The 27,930-nt window shown below is 39.3% G+C and overlaps 1 protein-coding gene and 1 long non-coding RNA gene across 2 annotated transcripts in view; one reads left to right on the top strand and one right to left on the bottom strand.

Annotated features, from left to right (window-relative positions):
• TMPRSS7 (transmembrane serine protease 7) overlaps nucleotides 1-14,831 on the bottom strand; it is a 30,209-nt gene extending 15,378 nt beyond the window's left edge. Inside the window, 10 exon segments of the mRNA XM_027648804.1 lie at nucleotides 609-721; nucleotides 1,964-2,094; nucleotides 3,429-3,657; nucleotides 7,248-7,286; nucleotides 8,139-8,332; nucleotides 9,360-9,427; nucleotides 11,375-11,505; nucleotides 12,201-12,393; nucleotides 14,627-14,719; nucleotides 14,721-14,831. Of these exon segments, the coding sequence (XP_027504605.1) occupies nucleotides 609-721; nucleotides 1,964-2,094; nucleotides 3,429-3,657; nucleotides 7,248-7,286; nucleotides 8,139-8,332; nucleotides 9,360-9,427; nucleotides 11,375-11,505; nucleotides 12,201-12,393; nucleotides 14,627-14,719; nucleotides 14,721-14,831 (1,302 nt within the window).
• Nucleotides 64-16,049, top strand: LOC113949791. Its single transcript, XR_003528567.1, has 3 exons — nucleotides 64-175; nucleotides 11,663-11,666; nucleotides 16,036-16,049. It is a non-coding gene; the product is annotated as an uncharacterized LOC113949791 (long non-coding RNA).
• The last annotated feature ends 11,881 nt before the right edge of the window (nucleotides 16,050-27,930 follow it).

Raw genomic sequence — 27,930 nt, 5'->3', positions numbered from 1 at the left:
TGGAGGCCTTAGTCCTGACAACGTACTGATGCATCCTGAGAGAGTAGAGGAGCAGCAGGAGAGAGCTGTCCCGTGGGAACAGGGAACACTGTCTCATGAGAACGAGGACTTGTTTTGTACAGAGTGACTGAGAAAAATATAAACATCAAAGGAAAACGGGGACAGGTGCACAGAAGTGAGAAAGTAGAACTGAGAAAGTCCAGAGAAAGTCCAGTTAAAATCCACCTATAGCTGTGAGAATTGCAGTTTGTGTATGTAAGCTGACCTATATGTGTGATATACGTGTACAAAAAGAGCTGTATTTAAGAGGCTGTAAAGTGCAGCTCGTGGCTGCTGCTGCTTCCTTTTTTCCTTTCCAGTAAACTTTCTTGCTGAATATTACACGTCGTAGTCCGTCCCAACAACGACATCTCTCTTAAGAACAAATGCACAGAAAAAGAAAAAAGAAAAAACTGATACAAAACACCTGAGCACAGCCAGCTATTCAGCTGTGGTATTTCTATAAACTGCTGCACTTGTAAGGATGTAGTTACTGCCTGCTCAATTGATTCTGCTTAACCTCTGTGTGCCCAAAATACACAAAAGTGCCCGAGAGAGATTCATGTCACCTGAAAGTTCCATGCACAAAGACATTTTGGAGGATAATAGCTTGGGTAATAGGGACTTGTGATGCTCCCTTCGTAGCCAATTTTCTCTTTTGTCACTATTGCTTTTCCACACCCTAGAGGGAAAAAAAAAAAAAAAAAAAAAAGAAAGAGGCAAAATTTACTTCCAGTAAAGTTATTCAGTCAGCTAAAGCATCCACATTTATCAGAAGTCTTTCACTGCAAAGCAGAGCAGGTTAGGAGTTACATTTATCTGGGTTCAACTTGTAAAAAGAGACCCTTCCCATTGATGCACACAGAAGACAAGGAATCTAAAAGTCCAGAGGTGCTTGCTGGGCTCTCTGCAAGACCAGGAGAAAATATTGTGAAGTTTTATATTGGTTATTTCGCTGAAGGCAGTTCTGCAAACAAGCACATCAATACGTCCACACTGCAATAGTACACGAGGATCTTTAGTCTTAAAATGCAGCCAGCTAGCAGAGGAATGGACAATGTACTAAACTAATCAGCCTCCTGAAGTCAAAATTTTCTTTTTTATGGATTTACAGAATTCATTAAAAACAAAGCACACCCAGAGAAACCAACAAAGAAAACCCAGATCTGAATTTAAACAAACAAAACCCAAACAAATGAACAAGAAATGCAACCCACCCAGCCCTGAACTTGAAGTCTCTCAAGATGGAGATTTTATCACAGGCTTTTATGATGGTGTTTTAATGCTTAATTACTGTCAACACGGAAAGTATGCAGCATCTTTTTGAGCAACTTGAATTTCCTTGCACTGGATTGTGTTAGATTTTGCTCCTTGTGCTACTAGTGTGATATTCCTTGTACTACTTGTAATTATGATCTAACCACTTCTTAACGACTAAAGTAATAAAAAGCAAGTGATGGACCTGATGCACAAACTTAACTGACTCCTTTGTGTTCATGAGGAGTCAGGGACCGATAGCAAATGCAGACAAAGCTACTGAAGTTTTATTTTCTGAGAGCAGTTTTGAGTGCTGAACTCCCTCCACCTTTAACGTGATCCCGGAGTCGCAAGGCAGGAGAGAAGCCCGTGCTACACCTGAAATAACAGCTCCATCTACTGGAACACTGCGGTGCTCGCCAACTGAATTCAGGTCTGGTTTCAGCCTTTTACTTTCATATTTCACTTCACAGCTAGTCTGCTCAGATTAAACTACTAAAGAGGAAGGGAGATGCTCAATAATGCAGAGGAGACAAAGAAGAGAGACACACGTTTATAAAAAATTGGATATGAAATATAGGAGTCATTTATCTGTAGTCAGAAACATGACACCCTCATCAGGATCTTAGAAACAATAAATGCATTTCCAAACACAGAACAAACCTACTTTCTTGTGTAATGACCTCAAAATAGCCATGGAATTCCTTACGCTCCTTTACTTGTGCTGCCTTAAACATTACCAGCATGAGATTATTTGTGGACACAAGTGACACCAATGAATCAGCTGGTTCACAAGCTCTGAGGGGGAAGAAAGAAGAGCACATACATAAGAAATCAGCTAAAAAGTAAAAAGCCTAACACATTACTCTCATTCTATGCATGAGCTTTCCACTGGTTCAGATCTTACCTACTTGAAAGTCTAGTAAAAATCTCCATGCTCTTAAACGCAAAAGTACCTGTTACAAAGCCAGTTAGAAACCCAATATTAGAAATCACTTCTTACCGAAAAAGAAATTGTAAACATGAAAACTAGTATGGAACGGTTTGCTCTATGAGATAATGACTTTCAGCCTTCACTCCAAGTAAAAATAAATGAAGCCAATACTAAAGAAAGGGTTGTAGGAAGAAAAAGCTTATTTAATTAGACCAACAGATTTATCCACTTTTTGGGGAGTGGGAAAGACAAGAAAGTTATTCCTCAAGTCAGAAATTAAAAATCTGAGCCAATCAACTAGTCTCATTAAAAAAGTTACTTTCCACATGCATTACCTAACAGACATCTTCACTCCTCTACAGATACTAACATGTAAGTGAACACCATCTGCTGTATCATAGACAGATCAATTGGTGAGAGAGGTTAGTAGAGGACAGCTCTCAAAGAGGACTGAAAAGCCAATGCTCTGTTTTTGAGGCTTATAAACAAACTGACAGGTCAGAGAAAAGGATTTCAGGGGTGAAAACACTGAGCTCTTCATCTACTTCATGGAAATGCTGTCTTCTCCTTTTGGATTGACAGAGCCCTGTGGAATTAGTTATCAGGAATTTCAAGCAAAAAGTCCCTAAACAAGCACATTGGATCATTAAGAAGACAGAAGGAAAAGAAAAAAGTAATAGCCCACATTCCTCAACCCATCGCAGCTTTAACTCTAGGTTTTAAAAACCCTCTAAACAAATAAAGCAGATTAAACAAACACTGACTCGTGCCAGTAAGTAAAAAATCATGAGACTGAGTTTTAGAACTTCAGTCTTCATATGAAGAGCACTAATCTTTATCTAAAAGAAGAGTTTGCTTAAGGGAGGAAATTTTGACATTCACTTTCAGTTAACATCTATTTCCTGATAAGAAACAGAAAATTCCACTCAGTAATGTGTGACTTTCACAATTCTGTAGCTGCACTCTAGTTGAAGAATAAAGAAAAATTTGAAGAATATTTTACCATTTCTTTTATTACTAATGTCATGTTTTCCACTTTTGTAAGAAACTTAAAATTACCACGTGTCGTGTGAGTAATATGCGAATATCAGAATAATTCTAACAAAACAAAAACTACCAAAAATGCAAATGACAAATCTTTGGGGGCGGGGGAGGGGAAGAAGAAAAAAAAAGTCAATGAATGAAACTTTATACTCACCGGTACAGTATCTTATCTTTGATTGGCATCAGAGAGTCATAAATGGTTAGTGAGTCAGTGATGCAGTTATCTGCTTCAATCTGGAGGGATACTATTGAAAGGCGAATAAGATGGCCCACAGATGCAATAAGCTTAAAATAGCAGATTGTTCCCTCGGAGGCAGCCCGCATATCCAGAGGAAAGTGCTCATGCAGACGATCACCATACAGATCATACATACAATTTGTTCCTGTGAAAACGTCACATTTTCAACACTGGACACACTCACTCCAAAACACTTAAATTCACATGGCATTAAAGAAAAAAAATAAAATCCTAAAACATATGTTAAACTAAAGCAACATATGAAAGCATATCTAACTCAGAAAACAATGTAATTGCAGAATCATAAGGTGGTTTGAGTCACAAGAGATAACCCAGTTCCTGCCATGGAGGGGGGACACCTTCCACTCAAGCAGGTTGCTCCAAGCCTCTTCCAACCTGGCCTTGGACACTTCCAGGAATGGGGGATCTACAGCTTCTCTGGGCAACCTGTGCCAGTGCCTTACCACCCCCACACTGAAGAATTTCTTCTTACCCTAAATCCAAACCTACCCTTTTCCAGCTTAAAGCCATTCCCCCTTGTCCTTGTAAAGAATCTCTCTCTCATTTTCTCTGCCACTCACTGTTTTCACCTTAGTTACACATCTGTGGTCAAGGAAAAGTCTATTCATAAAAGTACAGAACATGGCCAACAGTGCTGTAACTCAGTTCTTGCAGTGTATTTGCACTAAAGCAATGCCATTTTGTATAATTTGCACCTAACAAAGTTCTGCAGAGTCTCTATAGGATAAATTACTTAAAAAATTATTTGCTGGGAAATGTTCATCTACTTTCAAGGCATAAATCAACTGCTTGCCCCTACAGACATTAGGATATTTATAATCAATAAAATAAAAACAAAATAAAAATGCAGCTACATGACTGTATTACTCCAGCTTTTTTATTGTTCAATTGTCAAGGTTTTCAAATGTTTTATCATGACTTGAGCTGTAAGTGCTACCAATAAATTCAGATTCACCAATTCCTTCAGTTTGGAAGGACTGCTAGGACTTTCTTGTTCATCGTCCTGCTCCAAGCAGGATCAGAATTAATTCAGACCAGGACTTTGTCCTGTCGAGTCTTGAAAACATTTGCAGCATTAGAAATCACTGTTAGAAATGGAAGTGCTTGGAAATACTGATGAGGCAACCTAGCCTACACAACACTTACATTAAAAAAAGAAGGTAAAAAGTTGTGTCATAATTTAGATAAGGATACCAGGAAACTGTGCTACTTGCATCCAATTTTCCAATCAAGCTGAAACAGTTGTAACTTCCAAGTCAAATACAGTGAGGTCTTTTTTAAAATTCAATATTGCAGCCCACAGTCAGCAAAAATCTTACAGATTTTTTTGTTTTGGAAAATGCAAATTAGGGAGAATAAGATCCAAAGTAAATATTTGCATTAATTTCTACCTATTAAGAAGACAAGTCTCTGAAATAGTTACTATCGTGGAACCTCAATTAGAACACAATGTTTCCTACCAATTGTTGACTCAAATTAAATGCTGGCCTTTTAACCAGCAAGTAATCAAGACAGGAAGTGGCAGGCTTTGTTTGACTTCCACTTCTAATTTACAATCTTGAAACTAATGCTATGAATGTTTATGAACAATCTCTAAGGGTCACATACCGTTCAACTGAATTACGGTTATAACTATTTAAAGCTTTGGTTGGGCCATTGTTCTTCCTTATTCCTTGTTCTTATCTCTTCCCAATAACGTTCTTTTTATAATAGTTTTTTGTGCTTATTTAGTCACCCTTAACAAAGCCAGCTTTGATCATAATCTCTAGAATTATGTGACTACCATTATTTCTACTAAGTAAGTAACGATGAGCTCACTGCTGGTATGGAGCAGGGTGAAGAGAATTCAGACCTAGCTCTGGAACTACAAGTAGAGCAAGCATGTTAGCTTGAAAAGAAAGCTGGATAAAAGCCTTTACCCAAGCAAACCCTACATAGCCAGATGCCATGGCAATGCAAGTCGCTTGGATCAGCTGAATCTCTACAAGCATCTTCTCCAACAAGATTCTTCAATAAATCTGCACTCCAGTGCTGTGCCTGAACCAATGACTAGGTGCATCTTCATACCAAAATTAACTCCATTGGTCTCAGAATACAACCAGGCAGTGCACATTCCTTGTATGCTGCTGCATGATCACCTTCACCACTGCACCATATTCTATAGTCCTAAGCAGACATAGTTAAAGGACCACAGAAAATGAAATTGCACAAATATAAGATTTTCTCTACTGTAGCCATCCATGTTGTTGTTCCCTAGCAACTTCATTGCATACCAGCTCTATGCTTCCCACAGATACCAGCTGACATTTGTGGTTGGCTACAGTAAGTCTCTGAAAGATGTCTAGAATATGGCAGGACATCCTTCTCTCTTTGTGTGACAGATACCACACAAGTCCTAAAAAAATCTTAGCATCCATACTTGTGTTGAAATCCTCCTCTTAATTTCTTCTGTTTTAGGAACTGCACTTTGCAATAAATTGAAACACAAGCTCTGAATGTACTAAATCCTCTGCACTGGAACACTGAACTGGGAAATTAAATCACTATGCAAGTAACCACCAATATGCAAAATTCTTTTATATAAGTAAAATGCATGTCATGAGTTGTGATAAACATCAATATTGTTATGCTTTGCAATTTAAGCCAGGAAAGGTTTAGAACAAGAGAAGGCTGTAGCAAACTTGACCTGAGTTTTGAGAAGTCGTGGGCTGATAGCAATCTAAATGTTGCAAACCATGGCCTAGGGTGTGTTACCCAAAGTCCATCTGTGGACCACAGAACTAGGAGACATTGACTTGGCTGCATGGGCAAAAGCAGCTGTTGAATTCTGAAAAAGTATGCAAGCTAAAACATTTCAAGATAACAGGAGTGAAAATCACAGATAGAAGTGCAAAAAGTTAATGTCTCAGAAAAGAAAAATACAATCATAGAAGGGTATAAAGCCCTTAAAAAACTGAAACCGTGCAACTTCTCAAGATGAAGAGTCAGTCTGTGTCAAAGAGCAAGGCAGGTCAACACACTGAGCTGCTAGGCAACTGCTGGCCCAACAGAAACCTATCAGGTGTCTGCATCAAAGTTGATCAGCATACTATGGCTTAGCCTAGTAGTACATTTTTTCTAGATACCAGCTCCACATAACAGTGAAGGTAGATGTGCTGTGCTTTTGAACTGCTTATAAAGTTTCTGCACACTGGCAAAGAACCCTACTGGGAGGTTTACAATATGAAACCAAGCAGGTATACAAGTTATGTCTCCCACAACTCTCGCAAAACTCAGTGCTTGAACTAATTACCATTAGGAAATTAATTCAAAAGACAAATTCATCATTAATCTTGGAGAAAGGGAATTAAGGAAGATAAAGTGTGGACAAAACCATTACCACGGTTCAGCATATTAAATTCATTACTGTCCACTTTAGAAAAGGTTAATCCTTTGTTCAACACAGTGAATAGCAAACAATTGCCTGAGTTTATTTCCTACCATGCCAGCAGGTACATCTAAAAAATTTACCAGGAAGATTAAGGATAGATAGCTTCTATATTTGTTGCGTGCAAGACTCTTGGTCATTCTTATAGCAAGTCAGGACTTAAATACCAAGGCTGAATTTAACCCTCTTAAATTAACACCGAACAGTGTCTTTGAGTCTAAGTCGTGAACTAAAAGCTTTGTTCTCCACCTCTCCACTGCCATGAAGTTGCCAAAATGCTGAATTACCTGTTCCTGTTGTCGACCAATAATCTGACCGAAGACCTGCTGCACAGAAAAAGAGTTGTGTGAGTCTTCTTGTTTGCCTGAAATCCAGAATTCAGGGTTTAATTCAATCACAGTTCAGTCCTAACACTAAATACATAGGACAAAACAGATATCTCAATGAGGGGGGGCTACCCTTTATTTCTGCAAGTAGCTTTGAAGGTATCATGTCCCCAGACATCTCAGTGCCTGAGGCAGGAAGAGACTGCATGTCAATTAAGCAGTCATATTCAATTAAAGAACTAAGACAGAGGTACCCCAGGGGGTCATTTCCTCACCCTTGGCCACAAAGGTGGACAGAGTTGTTCCATCCTATGTTCATAGAACTGAAAATCATAAACCATTTTGTAGCTAAATACATCAAACAGATACTTGAATCTCACATTGTTAATTTGTTCCCCAGACAGGAATGGCATAAGAGTTGTTTAATGAAGGGGCAGGTTTTTAATCTGTTTTTTAGTTTTTAATAAAGGGATGATAAGAGTCTCATTCGCAGTGTGGGGACTAAAATTTGATCCATGTGGAAATCTTAACCATTCATCTTTTTATACTTTTAAAGTCACAAAGTGAGCTGCCTACAAAGTGTCAGTTTTAGCTCCTGACTATGAACATAAGCACTCCAAGCACTCAGAGGAAGTTTTACAATCACTGTTTACAAGGACACTTTTTGACCTCAAATCTGGGGTTTTGTTTTCCTTCTCTCTCTCTTTTTTTAAAAAAAATTATAAATTAGCATTAGAAGCTAAAAATGTAGGATAAAAATTTTAGTTTATTTATAGAATTTGCTACTCCAAGGTAGAAAAGTTTGCTTAACGAAGTGTTTCCTCTGGGATATGGGTATGTGCTAATACTAACCACTTAGTACAATAGAATCCATGTCGACTGCAAGGCCCTGAAGACTTCCCACCGAAGTCCGGTTAATGATACTTGTCTGAATAGAATCTTTTAAAATGGCAGCCACACAATCCTCACACAGCACTTGGCCCTTCGCCTGTGGTACCACAAATACGATCCAGAAATGAATAAGAAGGCCTCCATTGTTGTTGTTACTGAAAGAAAGAGGTCCTACAGATTATCATCATGTTGAAAGTTCTCTGAAGACTGGACTTCTAGTCCAAACTTCTGATGCACAAATTTAGAAGTGTATGGCTCATTCCCATCTTTCCTAATTACATTAACACACTGAACGTGTATTTTCCTCTTGGATGGGGAAGGGGAAAGAAGCCCAAAACACCAAAACACACTCTTCATATCCAGTTGGGAATCTTCAGTACGTTGATTTCCTGAGGGCTCCTGACTTCTGAGATCTATGGAAATGATATTACCTACTTGAATTAGGGCTGAATTATCTCCTAAAAATCAAAACAGAAATAGTAGAACAGAAATAGAATTATCTCCAGAAATGCAGAACTCTGCACTGGTATGCATTTCACCCTGTACTGTGTGCTATGGTACATGAGAAACAGTTTCTAGACTACTTAGGTAACACATTAGAGATGTATGGTCACCCCAATCTTTACCTTCGGGTGGGGAGAAAAACCATTAAAACAAATGTACCCTAGAAACTCCTCTACGTGAACCAAAATTGTATTTGATTCAAGAGGATGGTAATAACTAAACTTCTAATATTAATTGCAAACACAATATTAGAGTAAGGGTACTCTATTGCAGTATAGAGATTTTCCCTTTCTGTCAGTAGAAAAGAGTTTTATACCAATAAATTACTTACAAAATATGTGTGATTTAGTCAATAACATAGAGTTGTACTTTAACAGCATGTTTAAGTGGTTAAAATTCCATGTGACCTATCGACCAAAGTATCACCAATCCTCTTTAAAGACATTATTTCTGTTCATCTTAGATTGTACTCCTGGCAGACAAGGAAATGCTTATATGACTTTAGTTTGCCCTTACTTTTGTTAAGTGAATTAGTATAGGTTATCAACGTATTTTGCTATCAGTACAAGTACATAGCAAAGACATTATACCATAACCACCAAAAACAGGCTTCTCTTGTGGGCTCATTACATTATATCCTACCTGGCAGAAAGGCAACTACATTAACTGCAGTTTTACCTGACTTCTGAAACAGTGGACTGCTTATAAAATTTGGAGAAAGAAGAGGTTGTGTAGACCAAGTTCATCTGAAAGAGAAGGTATAAAGATTTAGCATTTCTGAAAGTCAGTCCTATCTAGAAACGGTGTATGTCTGGCCTTTCCTAAAACCATCCTATTTTCCTCCAAGACTATGCAACATGCAAGTATTTCCAGACACACATCAGCCAAGCTAGGCAGAGCAGAAGACCAGCTGTTTATAACAAGTCCAATATTCCCAGGAAACATCAGATCATCTGCCCATGGCCAGCTGAAGGGTACAGCAATGTTTTTTCCAAATAAATGAGTTTTGAAAAAGGTGCACATTCTTTGCCCAGCAAATTCTGAACATGGAGGGTTTCCCTGTGCTGATGCTGAAACTTAGGGTCAAACTTCAAGAAATGTGCACACGCTCGTAACATTCTTTATGTTGCTACTGATGTGTAATGAACAGCACAGAGTTTTTTCCACGGAATCAGAGAAAGGATCTCTGGAGACCACCTAGTCCAATCTCAGTGCTCAAAGCAGGGTCAACTACATCTTGTTCCCCAGGGATGTTTCCAGTTGAGTATCTCCAAGAATGGAGACTCCACAGCCTCCCTGGAAAACTGCTTTAGTGTTCGATTACCCTCACAGCTAAAGATCTCTTTTTCTCTGCTTGTGTGGAATTTCTTGCATTTTGATTCAGTTTGTGTCTATTTTGTTCATCGACATGTATTTCTTTCCAATACACACAGTGTACAATGTGTGGAGAAGCAAAATCTCTGCCTGTTTCATGCTGTGGGATGGTCTTGGGTTATTTTGAAGCAAAAATCACAAACAAAATCCCAAACCCCCCACTTCCCTACTAACAACTTTAGTCAATATTAAAGGTTGGCACAAAGCTCAGCTTCAGCTTTGCAAAATCCATTGGTGAGTTCAGGCAAAATTTACACATAAAAAATAGACTTCAAGTCATATTCAAGCAGGAGGTGGTGACACTGGAAGCTCAACACCTTCTTTCTGACACCTCTGTGTGACAAGGGCAGGATGCTCTGGGACAAGAGCAAGACACAGGGCTTACATCAGGTTAGAGCTGCTCCATGGAGTGCAGGGAAAGGATGTGTCCTGCACTGGTTATCTACCACCCCTCCTGAAAGCACTTCAGTCATTAACATGCAGGACTGGGAAAACTAGACAGTCAGCTTTCAAGTCTTTTGTGAAGCAGCTAGGGGGAGGGAAGAGAAACAGAGCTGGAAAACAAGAACATGAGTTGATATTATGACAAAAACTTAGCAATTATTAAAAAAATTTCTTGGTTGCATCTGTAATTTCTTTGTTATTTGTTTAGCAGTTTTCATACCATTGTTTGAATCCTTATGTGGACAGTGTTGCATTTTCTGCTGCATTAAAGTATTTTTGATCCCTACACCAAATGTCTTCAAAGTCACATTTCCTTTTAACTAAGATTCCCATCCCTTTCTTCCCACTGTGGAGCAGCTTTAACTGCCTACCAACAGAGTGCTATCTCTGCATTGACTGATGCAAGGTGTTTGAGAAAAATAATGGCCTTTAGAATACCTAGCATCAGAAGGAAATGTAAATGTAAATATGTTTGGGAGCTCTAGGGTAATTATAGATGCTTTAAGGCAGAAGACTGTCAGAAGATATCAATTTAAATGGAAAAGATTTCATCAGTTCAATGTCTCAAAAGTGGCAATTAAGTTTTAAAAGACTTTTGCAGAGTTCTATTCATAGATCCCGATTTGTGGGGGAAAATACACAAAATTTTTAGCAAAATGTAGAAGTCAAAGAGACCTATTCAAAACTCAGTTTGTGACTAACAAGCTGAAAGCAGTCAGTTCCCTCATACCTCCAGATAGCCACTCTTTGTACATAATCCTCTGAGGGGGAAAAGGTGGGAAGCAGAACACCACAACAGACTCAGTGGCACCCGAATGTCCCACCTTTTGTTCACAGTTCTAATCTTTACTAGCCAAGCAACACGCTCATCTTACCACATGTTGCACAGTCTGTGCCATGGAGAGGAATTCCTTTGACTCTTTTTGCCTATATTCTGGGAGAAACTCTATGTTGGCAACACGAAACAGTCCAACAAAATACAGTACATCTTTGTTTTCTGCCTGAACTGCAAGAAACAAAGAAGATAACCTTTTTTTTTCCCGCTCAATAACAATGAGGTGGTTTTTTTTTAATTAACTTCTAACCCAAATGAATCTATTTGGCCTTACAGTGGAAACAGCTACCAAAAGAACACTGTGCTTTTTATAGTCAAACTGCTATAGATGTGTACAAAATATGGTTTATTGAGCACCTGTTCCCTACACACAAGGTAAGATACCACCATATGAATGAGCCAGTATAATGAAGGCAGTATCAACATCCAGATTCTGAAGCATCTCTAAGGAACCCGAGGCAGTATTAGCGTCAGGAGTCTAAAGAGGAAAACATAGCTTTTAATGCCCAATCAGACATGTGCTTTTTAAAATCCCCTTTTATTTCTTTAATTCTATCTTGCATACGAGATAAAGGACTTGGATTTCATAAGGTCAAGAAACACAGTGAAAGGTAAAATTTCTGAGCAATCAACCTCATAGAAACTGTCAAGTCTGCACAATCAACTTGCACATAAAAATGTTTTGCATAACACTTAAAAAAAAAAAAGTCACACTCCCTAAAGCCATCAGCTATGCCTGCTCTTATAATAACTTGTTAAGTCTTTAACTAAGACACACAAGAAGTACTATGTTTTTTTTAGAAACAGCTGAAAGTACTACTGAGGATAGGGATGTATGAAATTGGCTTGAGCTTTCAGGAACTCACCAATGAAGAGCCACAGTAATGTCCAGGTTACAACTCCTAAAATGAATAGAATGAGGGTAAAGAGAATTATTTTGTTTTGAAAATTCCACAGCAACTTATCTTTTTTCTTCAATTTGGCATGTTTTTTCCTTGCCAGAATCCTCTTTGCCAACTTATCTTCTGCAGATACCATTTGGACTGAAATGTTGGCTACCTAAAACAAGGTGAAAGACAACAAAAATGTGGAACATTTCTAACAGCAATTGATGGACCAACAACTAGAAGAGATTCCCACATACGTTTGCCTGTTACTGCATGTACATAACTGTAATTAACTTAGCAGCAGTTTAAAACTCCAGTCAGAAAGTAAGGGTCTTCCTTCAAGACACTTGCATTTCACTCCTGAGTTGACATCATTGTGGGATGTCAAGTTTAATACAGTGGCTACAAAATCCATGTGTTGATGGAGCTTGTCATGCAGGAGATGACAAGCATAACTACCAGCCATTTGCAAAAGTAGCATTGTAGGTTATTTCACAAGTGCTTCTTTCCTTTTGCCCAAAAGTAGAAGACCCACATCTGAGTCCAGTTTTTGGCCCATGAGTATAAGATAATCCAGGGTGATTCCAGGGGAAAGTCATCAAGCAGTAAGGGGTTGAAGGGATGTACAGCAAAAAGTTGAGAGCCCTGGGGTTGTTCAGTTAGAGGCAAGAAGGCAAAGACAGTGTGAGTAAATCTAATTATAGATTTCCTTATCTAAAGTGGGTTATGGAAAAGACAGAGACACACTTTTCTCACTGATGAACAGTGAAGAGACAGCCACAACAGTCACATACAGTAGCAGGGGAAATTCCAGCTAGAGTGGAGGAGGGGGAAGAACGTATTTCATCATGAGGGCCATGCGTGTGAGCCATGCCCAGAAAGCTCAGGGAACCTCCATCCCTAGGAGTATTCAAAACTCAGTGGAACAATGTTCCAAGAAATCTCTTGGCTTTGATGTTAGTCCTGTTTTTTAAAAAAATTAAAAACATTCAGAAATCCCCATCAACATAAATTTTTTTAATATTTCTCTGATATTATGTGCTAGCAATGGTCTCAAGAAGAGAGCTCTGTGTATCCTTACAGAGGTAGCATAAGAAACATCACCAGAAATATCCTACTGATCCCGTAGTCAAATACAGCAGATAGCAGTCTTTGACCTCAGAATGGAGGATGTTCAAAGAAAGCTTGGCAGTAAGTAATAATGAGTAAAAAGACCCAGTAATACTCTCTACAACTTCCTCAAGCAAAACCTGAAAACACAGAACTGGAAGATTTCAGACTAATATCTTCTATGTAGCTAATTAACTGCACTTGTTTGGTGTGTTCTTCACTCAATTTACCCATCTGTCGTAATTTTTAAATTTTTGAAAATCTTATCAAGTACATGCCTCTTTAAGAATGAAAATCAAACTGCCTGTTTGTCTAAGGCTCCTCACTGTCAGGTTCCTGTATACACTCAGGTATCCAATGGGACAGCTTGAGGCAGCTCAATAAATGCTTGGCTCTGACATCTGAACTTTGGGCCACTTCGATCAAGATTCCCCCAATAATATTTTATATCTAAGTTTTCCCATTTCAGTCCTCTTTGCAGCTATGGACCTAACCAGCCAGACTTCTTCTTAAAAATTGGGTTATGTCAAGGACTGTTAAAAACTGCACTAGATTGACATAACTGGACTATAAGTATGAACTTGAAACAACTAACGTCTTCATTGCCATTACCGCAATTCTAACTTTATTTTTTTTTAAAAAATGCACTTCATGTATCAAGGTTTGCATGGCAAAGTTCTCTGTTACGCAGGATTCACAGGAATACTGAATGCTGTGTGCTACATTATCAATATTTTCCTAGGTAATAGTAGTCTACCATAGGCATCTTATAGAAAGGAAAACCAAGGCAAAGTTAAGCTGCTCCCTTCCCTCAGTAAGGGCCATAATTCTTAATTCACCTTTCCTCTCTACTGCAACTTAGTTCTTGTATTCTAGAATTGGTTTCCATCTAAAGCTGTAATTTGACTATCACCATACACTAAATTATTTAATTACTTCTTTGTCATGAGTTAACACTCATGCAATAATCCCCTGTTACATTTTCTCAGGGGAAAGTAAAACACTTTGCCTACTTTAATGCTGCCTTTTTGTCTAGAATTTGACTTCTTTGTTGAAAAGCCTGCTGCCATGACACCAATATAAGCTTTTCATATTGTCACACTGACATGTTCATTATTTCAATTGTCTAAAAAATACATATTATTAGCAATCTAAAGATATGCAAACACACGTTGACATTTTCAAATGTCAAATCTAGCCATGATGTTAAGGTTAATACTTGATAATCAGATCATAAGAGATCTAATAGTGTCAAGAAGTACATAAAATCAAGAATGCTCAAATCACCTACTTACAGTTCCTTCATCCTCAGGTTTAGCTGTTGGGTCATCATTTTTTCCATCCATTCCAGCAGAATTAATTTTATTACTTGTCCGAGCTGAAAAAGAGCCTTGCACCTTTCTTCAAGCACCACTTCTACTTCTGAAGCTAGCTAACAGCAATGTCCAGGACCAAAAGAGGCATCAATTTACTTTGATGAGTTTCCAATTGTAATCTCATCTGCCCTATTGCACCTTTGTGAATGCTAGAAGGCTGCTATCACATAACTTTGGACTTCCAAGTCAGACTGCTTAAAATAGGCTTTTCATGGTATTTTCAATGCTGAAATAGACTCCAGCTTGTTAAAATATAAAATCACAGTGCCAAAATCTATACTACACTAAAATTTCACAAAATTAGTTTCATGAACAAGAAAAGTAGCAAGCAAAACATAAATATGAAAGCAAAAACACGCCAAAAGAAGGAAAATAAATACAGGCACCTTGAGTAAGTGTATTGCAGATAACTGCAAACCAAGAGGAGCATTTTGACTCTCTTCTAGAATTTTGTAATGGATCTGTTGAACACTCAAATTTGGTTATTTTATTGTAACTGAGAAATAAACTGCTGCAGGCTACTTATTTAATATTGTTAAAATAGATCAGGTTTCAAATAGAGAATCCTTTTTGTAATCAGATGCAGGAAGTCACTTGTATTATAACAGTTCCATCCTATTTTCTTTGTTAATTAAATATTAATAGAGGATGTAAACCAGTACTTTCCTCAATGGATGCTAACTATAGAGCTGTCTTTACTTTTAAGTGATTAACAATCTCGATGCCTTCCTTGAATCAACTGCAGAAATGGCACTAGAGAAATACCATTTTTATTAAAATAATAACCCTTCTATGAATTTATCTTTGAAGATATAAACCCTAGACTATCAATCAAAAAAATTAGCAATACAGTAGACATAGAACAGAAAAGATGTAGTCAGAACTCATAACAGGTGAGCTCCAGGTGTGATCTATGCTCTATGTAAGCAGCAATAAATTACTTCAACTGCAAGGCAAAAAATCCTAGAGTCAGATAAAGTATTAGCAAACTATAATATTTCCTATCTGCAGTAGTCTTTGGCTTATGCCCTGAAGCACAGTAATTTTGTCCTCAGTTGTTGTTTGTTCTAGAACTGCAAGGTAATTTAATTATGAGTAATTTTTTCTGGGATTACTCTGGTCTCAAAGTGTTCATCTAATTCCCAAAAGCCTCCAACTACCCTGTGCACAGGGAGATCCTGTGATATAAGTGGTACTTCAGAAGCTGGTCCATAGATTGAAAGAGCATTGTACATATAAATACTTCAGCCTGTGGAGGAAATCATGCTGGAGCAGATATTCCTGAAGGACTGCAGCCCCCAGAAATGGATGTTGAAGCAGAGGAAAAGTGTGAGAAAGAAGGGGCAGCAGAGAGAAGTTATTGAATACTGACCAAAAGCCCCCATTCTCCTGCACTACTCGGAGTTTGGAAGGTGAAGGGGGCAGGTAAATAGAGGAGAGGCAAGTGCAGAAATGGGCCTGAGGAAGGAGGAGGAACAACATTTTTTCCATGTTTGCCCTTTGGTTTCCCACTACCCACATTAATACTTCCATTTTTGTTTAAATTTGCAATAAGTTCAATAATTTTTCCCCAAGTTGCGTATGTTTTGCCTGTGACAGTAACTGGCAAATAATGTCCCTGTCTTCAGCAGAAACCACTATTTTTCTCACCTTCCTTTTCCTCCCATTTCTTCCCCCAGTCCTGCTGAGAAAAGGAAGTAGAGCCTGAGCAGCTGGGTGGGAGTTTGGCTGATAGTCATGGCTAACCAAAACAATTGTTGCAGTATATGGTACTTACTTCCCCCTCTCCTCCTCTTAAAAAGCAAGGGTTTGAGTTTTGCTCAAGATAGCTTTACTTTGAAACAGAATGCAGCAAGAATAAAGAGGCTGACAAACTGAAATGAAACATGAAACTCATTAGAAATAAAATCATCTTATGAAAGTGAGCACTGTTGTTTCCTTCTGCTTAATTATTGCATGTTCCCTATATAAAAAAAAAAGTCTGAAGACTAAAAAAATTTAAAGCCAATGCAAATCATAGGCTCAATCTCTCAGGTCCCCTGATAGATACCAATGATTCCAGTTCAGCCTGAAAAGTTACCATGACCCAAGTATTCCGGTTCTGAGCTTTGTGGAGAAACGCACTTTGACTTAGGTCCACCTGAAAGGGCTATTGGCTTTAAGCCATTACTTGGTATGAATGTGCTGGTATTAAGCACCTTGATTTTTATCTCCTGTAAGTAATGCATAAGAAAACATGACATCTCTTGCTGACCCAAATCAACATAACCATTTCAGAAATGTCCCATTTTCTTTCCCTTGTCATAGCTTCCTGACCAGTTCCACTTCCTCATGCTTTTCTTCTGCAAAACCCACTCCCACAAATCACAGACTTCTCAGATCATTCACACACTGATAGTGGCACTAGGTTTTACTCACATCATTCTCTCTTAGGGACATAGCTTCCTCACGCACATCTGTTTGGCAGCCTTACTTTCTGTTTCCCACCTCACAGAAGACACTCACTCACACAACCAGGGGCAGCTTGTCCGTCTAATCTGTGCCCCCCATGATGGTGATGAAAGACAGTCAAGGAAAGATAGTCTGGTCTTTGATACATCCTTCCCTACACACCCACACACCTCTCTCCCTTTCCAGTCTTCTGGGCAATGTGGTTTGTCCCAAGATAAGACCACCGGGTGGGTATTTGCAGGAGAAACTGTCTGGAGGCTCACATAATGAATGCACTCCAGAGATGGGGGAGTCATGATGTTTGCATTGTTGTTGGTGCACATTGGCTTGCAAAAGGGTATAAAATGCTGCTGGAGACCAGGCAAACTAGGCAAATGGATGTCCCAAAGCTGCCAGCACATTCTGGGTGGATTCCTTTAGCAGGGAAGACAGAGCACAGTCACTTTTGGATGAGTGGCTAAAAGTGCTAAGATCCTGATAAATACAGAGCTAAAATCTGAACTAGCTACGTAAGTGCTTTTTTGCTTGTTAACTGTGAATTCTGCAAGACTGAAAATTGTGAATCTGTACATTTCTAGCCAAACTTTCTCATATTATAACCCTTTACACACTGTAATCCATTGTCATAGATCATAGAGTTGTTATTTAGATGGTGCATTGGCAATATTTATATACTGTACTGGCAATAAATCTAATCATAATCATCCACGTGATGATTGTGTCCTACTTCTCGTACCTGGCTGAGAACCTTCCCTCAACTACTCTGCTACACCCCCCCCAGCCCACTGAGTCCCTCATTAAGGGAAAGGTTACAGCAGATCTATGCAACAGCCTCAAGCCACAGCAGAGATGTCTGCCTGTATTACATGGATATATTGTGGAGAAAGCTGGGATATCAGCAATTCAGCCTTGTAGGAGAAAAAGTTTGTCTTGTGCTGCACAAACCTAGTGCTCTGCCAGGGGAGAGGTAGGGCTTAGCTCACCTGTCTCAGACTGCCTAGATGTTAGGCATGTAAATCCAAGTTTGTTTTCTAGGCTCAGTCTATACATGATGGTGACAGAGAAGCATTCAAAACAGAAAAGATGATTCACACTTTCACAACTGAGTACAGATAGGAAAGAGGTTATTATCTTAGCAAATCTGGCATCTACAAAATCACCTCTGTGTAACAGAAAATTTTCCCTTCTGACCAAAGCTGATCAGTTCAGAGACAGTCCTTGCCCTTTAAATGATGGGAGCCTAGAACCAGCTTGACAGCATCAGCCCACTAACACAGCAGGGTGCTCCAGAGAGCTACTAACCTCAGCGTGACACTTTTCCCAAACTAAACATTAAAAGTGACAGAACATTAAAATTGCTTGTATTGCAGGATGTCCCTTTGCTAACCAGCAACGTTTAAGAAGCTGCACAAAATCATTGGAGGAAAGTCCCTGCACAATGCAAAGGTAATTCTACTACAACCTGGTTTTAGTACCTATAAGAATTCTCCTGCATATTGCTTTTATCTGTTTTTTCTTTAATCAAAACTCAAGTAAAGCACGTTTTAACATGTCTGTGAAAAATAAACAAGAGTTTTAGTGACAGTTTATAATGACATTTCAGATGGCATTCATAAACATTCCTAAATCAATCAATTTTTGTTGGTACAGTCACACTGTCTGATTGCATACTTTGTACCCCAAATAATTTCTTCAAATTACAGCCAAGATTACTTTTAACAAAGGAAGGAAAGGTTTTGGCTGTCCTTCCTAATAAACCAGCTGAATTTGTAATTCAGTTTTATTTTGAATATATGCCAGGTCAAATATGGGGCACCTTCAATAAGCATGTACTCGTAACTACTATGGTATTAGTAGTCTGCAAAGATCTGTATACACAGGCAAGACATTAACATTTTGGATCCATCTCTTCCACCACAGAAGACAGAACCAGCCCACAATAGATATTACTTCAATTTTTTTAAAGTTAAAATGTTAAGCAAGTTCAGGTGAGGCTTTTATCAAAGTATGAAAGTGGGTGGCAATTGATTACTAAATACTAAATTATTAATATCTGTCTACTAATACATGTTTCAATATCAGCTTTGAACCCTTTTCCCCTCCCCCACTGAATGAATACCATGCTGCTTACTTTCAAGATCTTTGTCATCTAGAGATCCAGGTTCGAATCACAGCACTTGTATTTATTTTTTTCTCCTTGAGCTCTCACTCAGTTTCTGACTGTTGACAATCCCTGACTATGCACTAGAGGTCTCTGATGTAGCAAAATATTTTCCAACAGACAAAATCACCTTGGAAATTACAGGCAATTAGCTGTCTTCAAGGATCGAGAAACAATATATCTGCCATTGAAGAGCACATCATCTGAAATGAAGCAGAATATAGAGCTAATAGAGCTATTTCACCTCTGAAACTCAGACTAAGGACAGCTTAGTTATTTGCATCCCCATCAATTTAAATTAAATTTAAAAGGCTAAGTGAGCACATCCTTTGGACACAACATCCCTTTATAAGTCTGTGGCATTTTAAGAACAGCAAGCCCTGCTACTCCATCAGTTAATGGTCTTGCATTACTTGATGCTCATTGGGGCCACCATTTTACTCTCAATTTCTCTCTTCCTTGTATGAAACTGGACTGTGTGTGGCAGGGCAAGGAGCAAGACAAGCAATATTGACACAGCATACATAGAATAATACTGCTAGATTAAATATGACTTTTTAGGACAATGACAGACCTATGAAACCTGCTGCATTTCTAATAAAATAAATACTACTTAAAAAAAAAAAGGATTTCTACAATAATGAGGTTGACCCAGTTGAACCAGTGCTGAAGCCAAAGATAACATCCTCTACAGAATCCAAGTCAGGGCAGCTCTTCAGCCAAGCAAAAACAATGCTTGTAGCTTTTCAGGTGATTTGCTGATGTGCAAACTCCCGTCTATCACATGTACTTGGATAGGTCAGGCCTGAGCAGGGTCTGACAAGCCAAGTTCAAAGTACTTTTACTGGTGAACATGTCTGTGTTCATCCCTGCAAATCACACTCAGCTGGTGACCTGGTCCTTAATTGGTGACCTACTAAAAGTGAACAAACATGAGATTTATGCAGTCGTGGTTTCAGCTTACAAGCAGTGCAGTAAAAAAGCACTGGGCCATGAGGCCAAGACCTCCAGACACTGTTCTGGTTAATGGATACCCTGTTCTTGATCATCAAACTCTATGTGCCACATGGAACACAAAGAGGAAAACATCTCTCTTCCCTCATTTTCTTAGCAGTCACACCTATTCCCATTATGGATGCCCAGCTGAAGCAAGGCTAATATTAAGTGCATGCAAACCAAAGATATCTTATTCATGCTTGCAGGATTAAATCATCTCCCCAGGAAATACTGTGCCCAAGGCCTCACGCCAACCTAGCCTCAGTGTTTGCCAGAAATAAATTCACCTATAAAATGCTGGTATAATCTACTTCTTCTGCCTTTCCACAGTTGTATTTTCCTTGCAATTAGGCAGAGAATATCTTTAACACCCTGGAAGAAAACCAGCACTGGAAGTTTAACTTCTTGCCTTCCCTCCTCCGTCTTTCAAAAACTACTCATGCCTCTTCCTTTTAGTCTTGATCTTTCACCTCATTTCTATTTCTCTAATCATCTTCTAAGTAGAAGGACAGACCAAGAAATCCTGGGAAGAAAAAAACCAAAACACAACTCCCAAATCCTAGAGCTTTTTCTGCCTTTATTACTGTCTCTTAAAAGACTCCAGCAGGGCATTAAGGCCACCTGTGATCCTTTTATCTCCACTCTTGCAATCTTTCGATGTTATCATCCAGGCAGTGAGACTACAGCAAGCACAGACAACCTCAAACTGTTAAGGAAGCAGAGCAGAGTTTTATTGTTTTGGGTTTTTTGTTTGTTTGTTTGTTGTTTGGGTTTTTTTTTTAAACTTCAATTTTAAAGCAAGTAACTCAAACTAACCTACTATTAAACAGATTATTTGCACTTTCAAGTATTGAACAAGCTGTTTCACTCAGTCTGGTGAATTTGGGGTTTCAATTTCTCTGTTCAGGAGTTATGGGGCAGCTCAACATTTCATCCCTAGAAGTGACTGACACTGTTGTTCTCATCCCTCACCCACCAAAGATTTTGATGAGTACCCAGAAGATCTACAGTGATTAATTAAAGAACTGAAAAAACATACTTGACAGGAAGGAGCACCAGAAAGTTAATCCACCTAATTTGATAAGGAAAAGTTTAAACAGAAGTATTTTTAGTGTTTGAATAACATAGCTCTCTTGTTGGCAGGCTCATCACCAAGACAAAGAAAATTCTAAGTGCCAGCAGAAGCAGGGCAGTGCAAAGAGATAACTTACAAAGAAAATCTGATGTTCAGAATAAAAAGCACAGACAAGCCGGTTGAGAAGAATCACTAGTGAGGGCTGTTAACCATGAATACAACTGACCAAGAATTGCAATGACTCTTTTTCACTAAATTGCACAGTCCCCTGTTGAAATCTTTTTTTCAGAGATGCTTTTGATGTTCTAGGTAGGCCAATGCAATCCCCTCTGACCTTGACATCTTTGAGTACTGCCAAACAACTGCTCTATCTCAGCTGCAGGGACACTAATCTTCATTAGGGGTTGATCACCAGATTGAATATCTGCTCATGCCCTTGGGATGAGTGTAGGGAAATAACAGGCAGAAGTTAAGAGGATCTGGACTGATGGAAACAAATGAAAGTCTAAACGTAAAACTTGTTACTGTGATCCACATAAGCTGCATTTTTTCCCCTGCCTGCTTCTAGGTTCTGCATTACAGAAATTGCTGTTTGTGTGTTGGTTAGAGAAGTAGCACTTCAAGGGTTGGATGTGAACATGATCTGCACATGGCAATATCTTTATACATTCACTGCCCTGTGAAGAAATTGCAAGAAATAAAGAACCAAAGACCTATTAACAGGAGGGAGGTACAGCCTTGTCTGTTCCGTTTACAGTGTCATTGCTAAAAAAAAGAAATAAAATAATTTCTTACCACAGTTACAGGTTTTGACCAAACAGGACAGACACCTTGTGTGTCTGCCGTGTGGAAGTTCAGCAGAGAGAAGCACCCTTTCCAGTGTTGGGTCTGCAGCCTCAAATCAAAGAACTTATGAACCTTTCTTTAGCACCATCATGGTATCCAGCTCCATCAGTCAGCATCTCCCAGCAACACCACTTGAGCCAGCTGTGTGAACAAAAGCTTTACCACAAGCAGGCCCTTCTTTTCAAGGAGTTCAACTCTCCTGATGTTAGAGCCAATCACCTCATAAAGGATAATATGGAGCTAATCAAGACAAGTCAGCCTGGTCAGCAATTTGCCAAACTAGGCAAGCCACCTGAGATTTGTTTAAGGATCAGTACTTGAGGAACAGGTGGATATCACAGCAAACATAAGCTGATCACACATGTACAAGTACAGTGCCTAGTAAGGATAGCTGGTCACATAAGCTGCACTTGCCTACTGCAGTGAAATTTCAGTATCCTTTGTTGTCTGGAAAGCATGGGATAAGATCCCCAAACTAAATCCTTTGTGTAATGTCAGAACCTGCAAAGACTGCACTTCCTCCATGTAACAGAGTAGTGCTGAATGTCTGTGTCTTGACCTTCAGACACAGGGAGCTCCCTATATCCACTTCCATGTTGGCTGGTCATCTATCTACCTTTTGCCTGTCCAGACTTGTAGTGGATTTATTTTAACAGGCGAGATGGATTCCTCATGGTGCTTTGAGTCAAAAGGAGGGGAAAGCTAATTTAGGATCTTTTGGGATGCTGGCAGAGCCACCTATTTTTACTGCCACGGCCATATAAAAATAGAAACAAGACAAACTACACTTCTACATGGACAGCCTGGACTCCTCCTCACACAGCTTAGGATCTTGTGCAGCCTCATCATATCTTGGCTCTCAATTTTGCAAGTGACATGCAGGGCTGTCACTATTTCTCCTCCAGAACCATTATGAGGAGGTAGCTCTGAAGTCCCTGCTACCTTACACTGAATCCAATGCATTGTTGGGACCCTGTTCAAGACATTAAATCTCTGAACTTGCCTCAGCCTTATCATTTCTCAAACTTTTCTCTCATAACATTTTTAAAAATAGATTTAGACTCCAATTTCCCCATTTCTTTGGGGAAGGGTAGTGGGGGGGGATGGGTCACGACACAGGGAGATCAGGACATAAACACATGACTATGTAGATGATTCCTATGGTTTTAAATTGATGATAGAAATTGTATTTTTTGATGACTCTTCATAATACATTGCATTTTCAGTGCAGTCCTCCTCCTGAGGATTTTAAAGAAGTCCCAGACACAATGATAAGTCTCAAAAATGCTTTGCCTTTCTAATGAATCCTGAGGGAGGAAACATGATTCATTCTGTAAAACGCCAAGCAAACGGCAATAGCCACATCCTTTACCTCAAAGGACAAAGTGTAGTTACAAGCACACAGCTCATAAGTAATGTTCTATAAAGAACTATTTTTGGAGTTAGTTTTCTTCGCTCCAAAGAGCAAAGCAGTTTTTTAAAAAAATAGATTTAAAAAATGTTCTATTAGAGTTGGACACTCATCCATCCTGGAATAAAAACATATCAGTAGGAGCACTGTCTTTAGTTTCTTTGTTCTTTCAGTAGCTCCGACTGGACACAGAAACAGTTTATCTCAGCACAGCAGCTCTGCTGCTGCGTAGAGGTAAGGATCTGGAGAGACCATGTGCATTTTGCTGCTCATTCAGTCTTATTTTTAGACAGCCAAGTAATCAAGCAAATGCCATTTCTCTTTGAGCAATGTACACTGCCGGTCTCCACTATGAACAGCTTCCCACTAATGTGAATAAAGATCTGCCTTCCCTCATTCCCAGCCAAGACAACAGGACTTTCAGCTTCACTTGCTATATATGGATTTAAATTAGAAATATTAACTGAGAATATACAAACATTGACCAAAGGAACAACTAAAATTTGAGACCTCTGGTGACCCTATGATGACAGAAGGGGTATTGATGATGTTAAGTATGACTGTTTTATGTTTCCATTTGTAGAGGTCATCATGTCCCTCTTCTCCCAAATGAGGGTGATCTTTCTTTTTTCTATAAGAACAGCTGGTTCTCCTCTACTGTAGTCTTCTTTTTTTCCCCAAGAACTTATTTTGCTCTGTCCATCTTATCCTGTATTTCATGGGTTATTTCAAGTCTGCTCACAGGAAAGACAGCTTTATATTCATCTATTCTTCTAATTAATTTTTCTTTCTAATTTGCCTTTTTTTTTTTCCCCCTAAAGACCCACCACATGCATAAAACAGGCAAGTTAGCAGCAGGTAGGAAATGTTTGCTTTTAGTTTTTATTTTCTATCAGATCGCATCCCCTCCCCTTTCCAGATTTAAACAAGGAGTCCAGGAATAAAACAAAAAGAGAAAAACAAAACCACAATAAACAAACAAGCAACCCTCCCCCCTTGTTTTCTCTGCTCATTGGAGGGTGTTACACCCATCACCCCCCACTTACGCCAGCCATGACCACTGCAGGTCAGTTCCTTGCAGATTTTGCTGACCACACATTGCTCTGTTGGGGGTCACATCTCACCACCATGACACTGCAAGCAAACAAATAAATCCAGCTGTTTCCATCCTGCATGTTCTGATACTCTAAAAATATCACCGCAAACTTTGAAGTTTAAAGCATGCTAACCATTCTGTGCAGGCCTTGATCACACGTTATAGCTACAGAACAATTAAACTAACAATATCATTTTAAGGAGATTGTCTTAAAAACAAAGCAAAATTACTCCTTTTATTTCAAAATCACTATAAAGGATGTAACATTTTCTGAAATTCATTGTCTTCAAAACTACTGGTTCATCCCATTATGCCTAGTAGAGAGTCTCTTAAAGAAAGCAGACAATGTTCAGGACTGAAAACTCCTTCCTCTATACCTCCCACTTTTTAAAGAGCTGGCATTTATACTTAGCTGAAGGGCATGAGCATCACTGCTCCTGCAGTTAAGTGCTCCCTGGGCCCATTTATCTCCAGCTAATAATCCAATTTGCCTGGATGTACTTGACTCCAGTGGGAGGACAATTCACAGAGCAAATGCAGAAGGTAGTTCTTAGGGGACTCATCATATTACACAGAGACAGGCACTTTAAATACAGAACATATTCTGCCAAAGTGAGCTTCACTCGTGCAGCCTGCTTCAGTGACGTGGCAGTACTATGACTTACTTTTATTTCACAACTCCCACTTATAAACCAAGCAGCACAAAAACTGTTTAATCATTCATGGATTCATTTTACAGAATACAGAGACTGCTGAATATGGTTGTAAACAGTAATTTTGCTTTTGATCCTTATCTATACCAAATACATAAAAAGAAAGTGGAAGAGACAGAAGAAATAAATCAGAAAAAAAAATTTTATTACTGTAAATGCACTACTCTTTTTTCTACTTATTTTGACTTAACACGTTACAGGTGTCTCACACCCAGAAAAACTAGAAACCTACCACAACACTTACCTTCATGCAATACTTCTTTTTGTATTCCCTCTGGGAAGGTTATGGCAAAGCTTGACTTATTAACGCATACATCCCAGAAAGATCATCTCTGTTCTAGCTGTTGTATTTGGCACCCCACAAAACAGCTTGTAAGATGGTAATGCTTTTGTATAAAGGATTCACATAATTAAACATGTTCCAGCACAAAAAGAAGACTTTCGTTTTTAAGTAACATCTCACAAAACACCTTACAGCATCTTACAAAACACACTGTGATTTCAGTGGATCCTTTTGAGACCTGAGTAGAAATGCCTTCTAATTGCACTAAGAAATCTCAAAGAGAAGATCTCCAAGACAAATGGTAGAGAATGAAACTGAATGCACAGGAGTCCACAAAGCAATTTCCAGTACTTAGAAACTGCAGGTCTGTTCCTTATAACTCACTATATTGACCTTCATGGTGGCAGTCACCACATCTGGGCTGGGGGCTCTCCCAAGTGATCCAGCTGTCCTGCACTTGGGAGACAGGCGCCTTCATACAGCTGCACGCCTGCACAGTCCACTTTCAGCTGTGGCCACGCTGCCCCTGGCTAACAACAGCTCCATCAACACCCACCAACACACTTAGTAATAAAAAGCCAAGAAAAGGGTTAATAGCTGCTTTGCCACAGTCCCAGCAGCACCTGACAATTCTGAGCCATTTTAGGGACACTGCCTCAGAGCAAAATCTCCCACAACAGGAAAGAAAAGTGCACTTTAGGTTATGCACATGAGCATGAGTTTTGTTTTCCTCACCTTCTCTCTCCTCGAACAGGGCCTGAACCTTTCACTCCAGTTCCCTCGTGCAATCTAGCAACCAAATCCATCTGGCTACAGGACAAGCTCTTGCTTTTCAGTAGCAAAACCTTCTCCAGCTGCTACTCATGTGGGCACCCAGCTGTAGCTCATCTTCATAAAGTCATAGAATCATTTAGGTTGAAAAAGAACCTTATTGAGACCTCTAATTGACTCCAACCATTACCCATATTCCAAAATATACTTTTGAGGTAGGGGAATACAAGAAATATTGCTTTAATTTAGCACCACTGGCAGAACTTTGGCACAGTGCTTAATGCATCTGAACTGTTGGGGCAGAACAAGAGAAAAGGGCTCCTTAAGGATGTCAGGGGATGATGAATGCACTGGGCACACGCACAGATTCCCTTGATATTCCACTTGCACCTTCCAAATTTGCTATCTGATTTATTGATTTTTCCTCCTTGAATCAAGAGGTTTTTCTATTCACTTGGAAAACCAATGTTGCCATGGTATCCACGCACCTAAAAGTCAGACCTGAATTTACATGACCATTCTCCTGAGAGATGAGGAAGGGGTTTTGTCCCCTTTTACCAAGAGTCAAGGCCACAAAGACCAGGTCCAGTGCTCAGCAGTTCTGGGGGTGTTAGGGCACATCCATGGAGGGAAGCACTCCTCCAGCATCTTTGAGAACCTGGTCAAAACAACTCTTTGGTTGTGTGCTGGAAGGAGCTGGAAGCAGCAGTTACCCATACATTTACATTATGTGTGGGAACTAATACAAAGAAACTTAGAATGAAGTGTTGACTCATAATGACACTAACACAAAGCCTGCTCCTAAAAGCAATCCCTGTTCGCTTTTGTTGTCCTTTCCGTGCCTTGACAAGAAATGAGAGAAACAGAACATTTAGTTGATTTCTGTGCAAACAAAAAAGCTTTCACCCACCTCATGTCTTTATCGACAAGATGACAATGCATACCTTTTCTTAAAACTCAGTTTGGAAATACCCAGCAGTTATCAGTCTGTCTCAGATGTGTGCTGCTTCAAGCCCCCACAAGCCACGTGCCTGGGGATACCTGCTCCTTCCCTCCAGCACTGCCTCTACCCTTGCCAGGCAAGCTGGGCCCTGCAGAACCCAGAGCAGAGCAGAGACCTCTCCTGCATTTCTGGACATCACTTCTGAACATAAAGATTGAATCTGCCACGTGGTGTGCAGAGCACTGACTCACTGGAGCATAGGATTTACGCCTTTAACATTTCTACCAAACTGAGCCATTTAACAGAATTTCATTAGGGAGAAAGTTCATCTCTCTAATTTCCCCTATAAATCCAATAGAACCACTGACAAATCTATTTCTACATCTGAGCAATGGCATTAGAACTTCACTTGAATGTCACAGCATCATGCACTCTGCTGTTGCGTAAACACTGCAAGATGAGAGCAGAAAAATTTCC

The sequence above is a fragment of the Corapipo altera genome, unplaced genomic scaffold (genome assembly GCF_003945725.1).
Source record: "Corapipo altera isolate COAL_440 unplaced genomic scaffold, ASM394572v1 58, whole genome shotgun sequence".
Taxonomy (NCBI): Eukaryota; Metazoa; Chordata; class Aves; order Passeriformes; family Pipridae; genus Corapipo; species Corapipo altera.
This window is presented reverse-complemented; position numbering and strand designations above follow the sequence as displayed.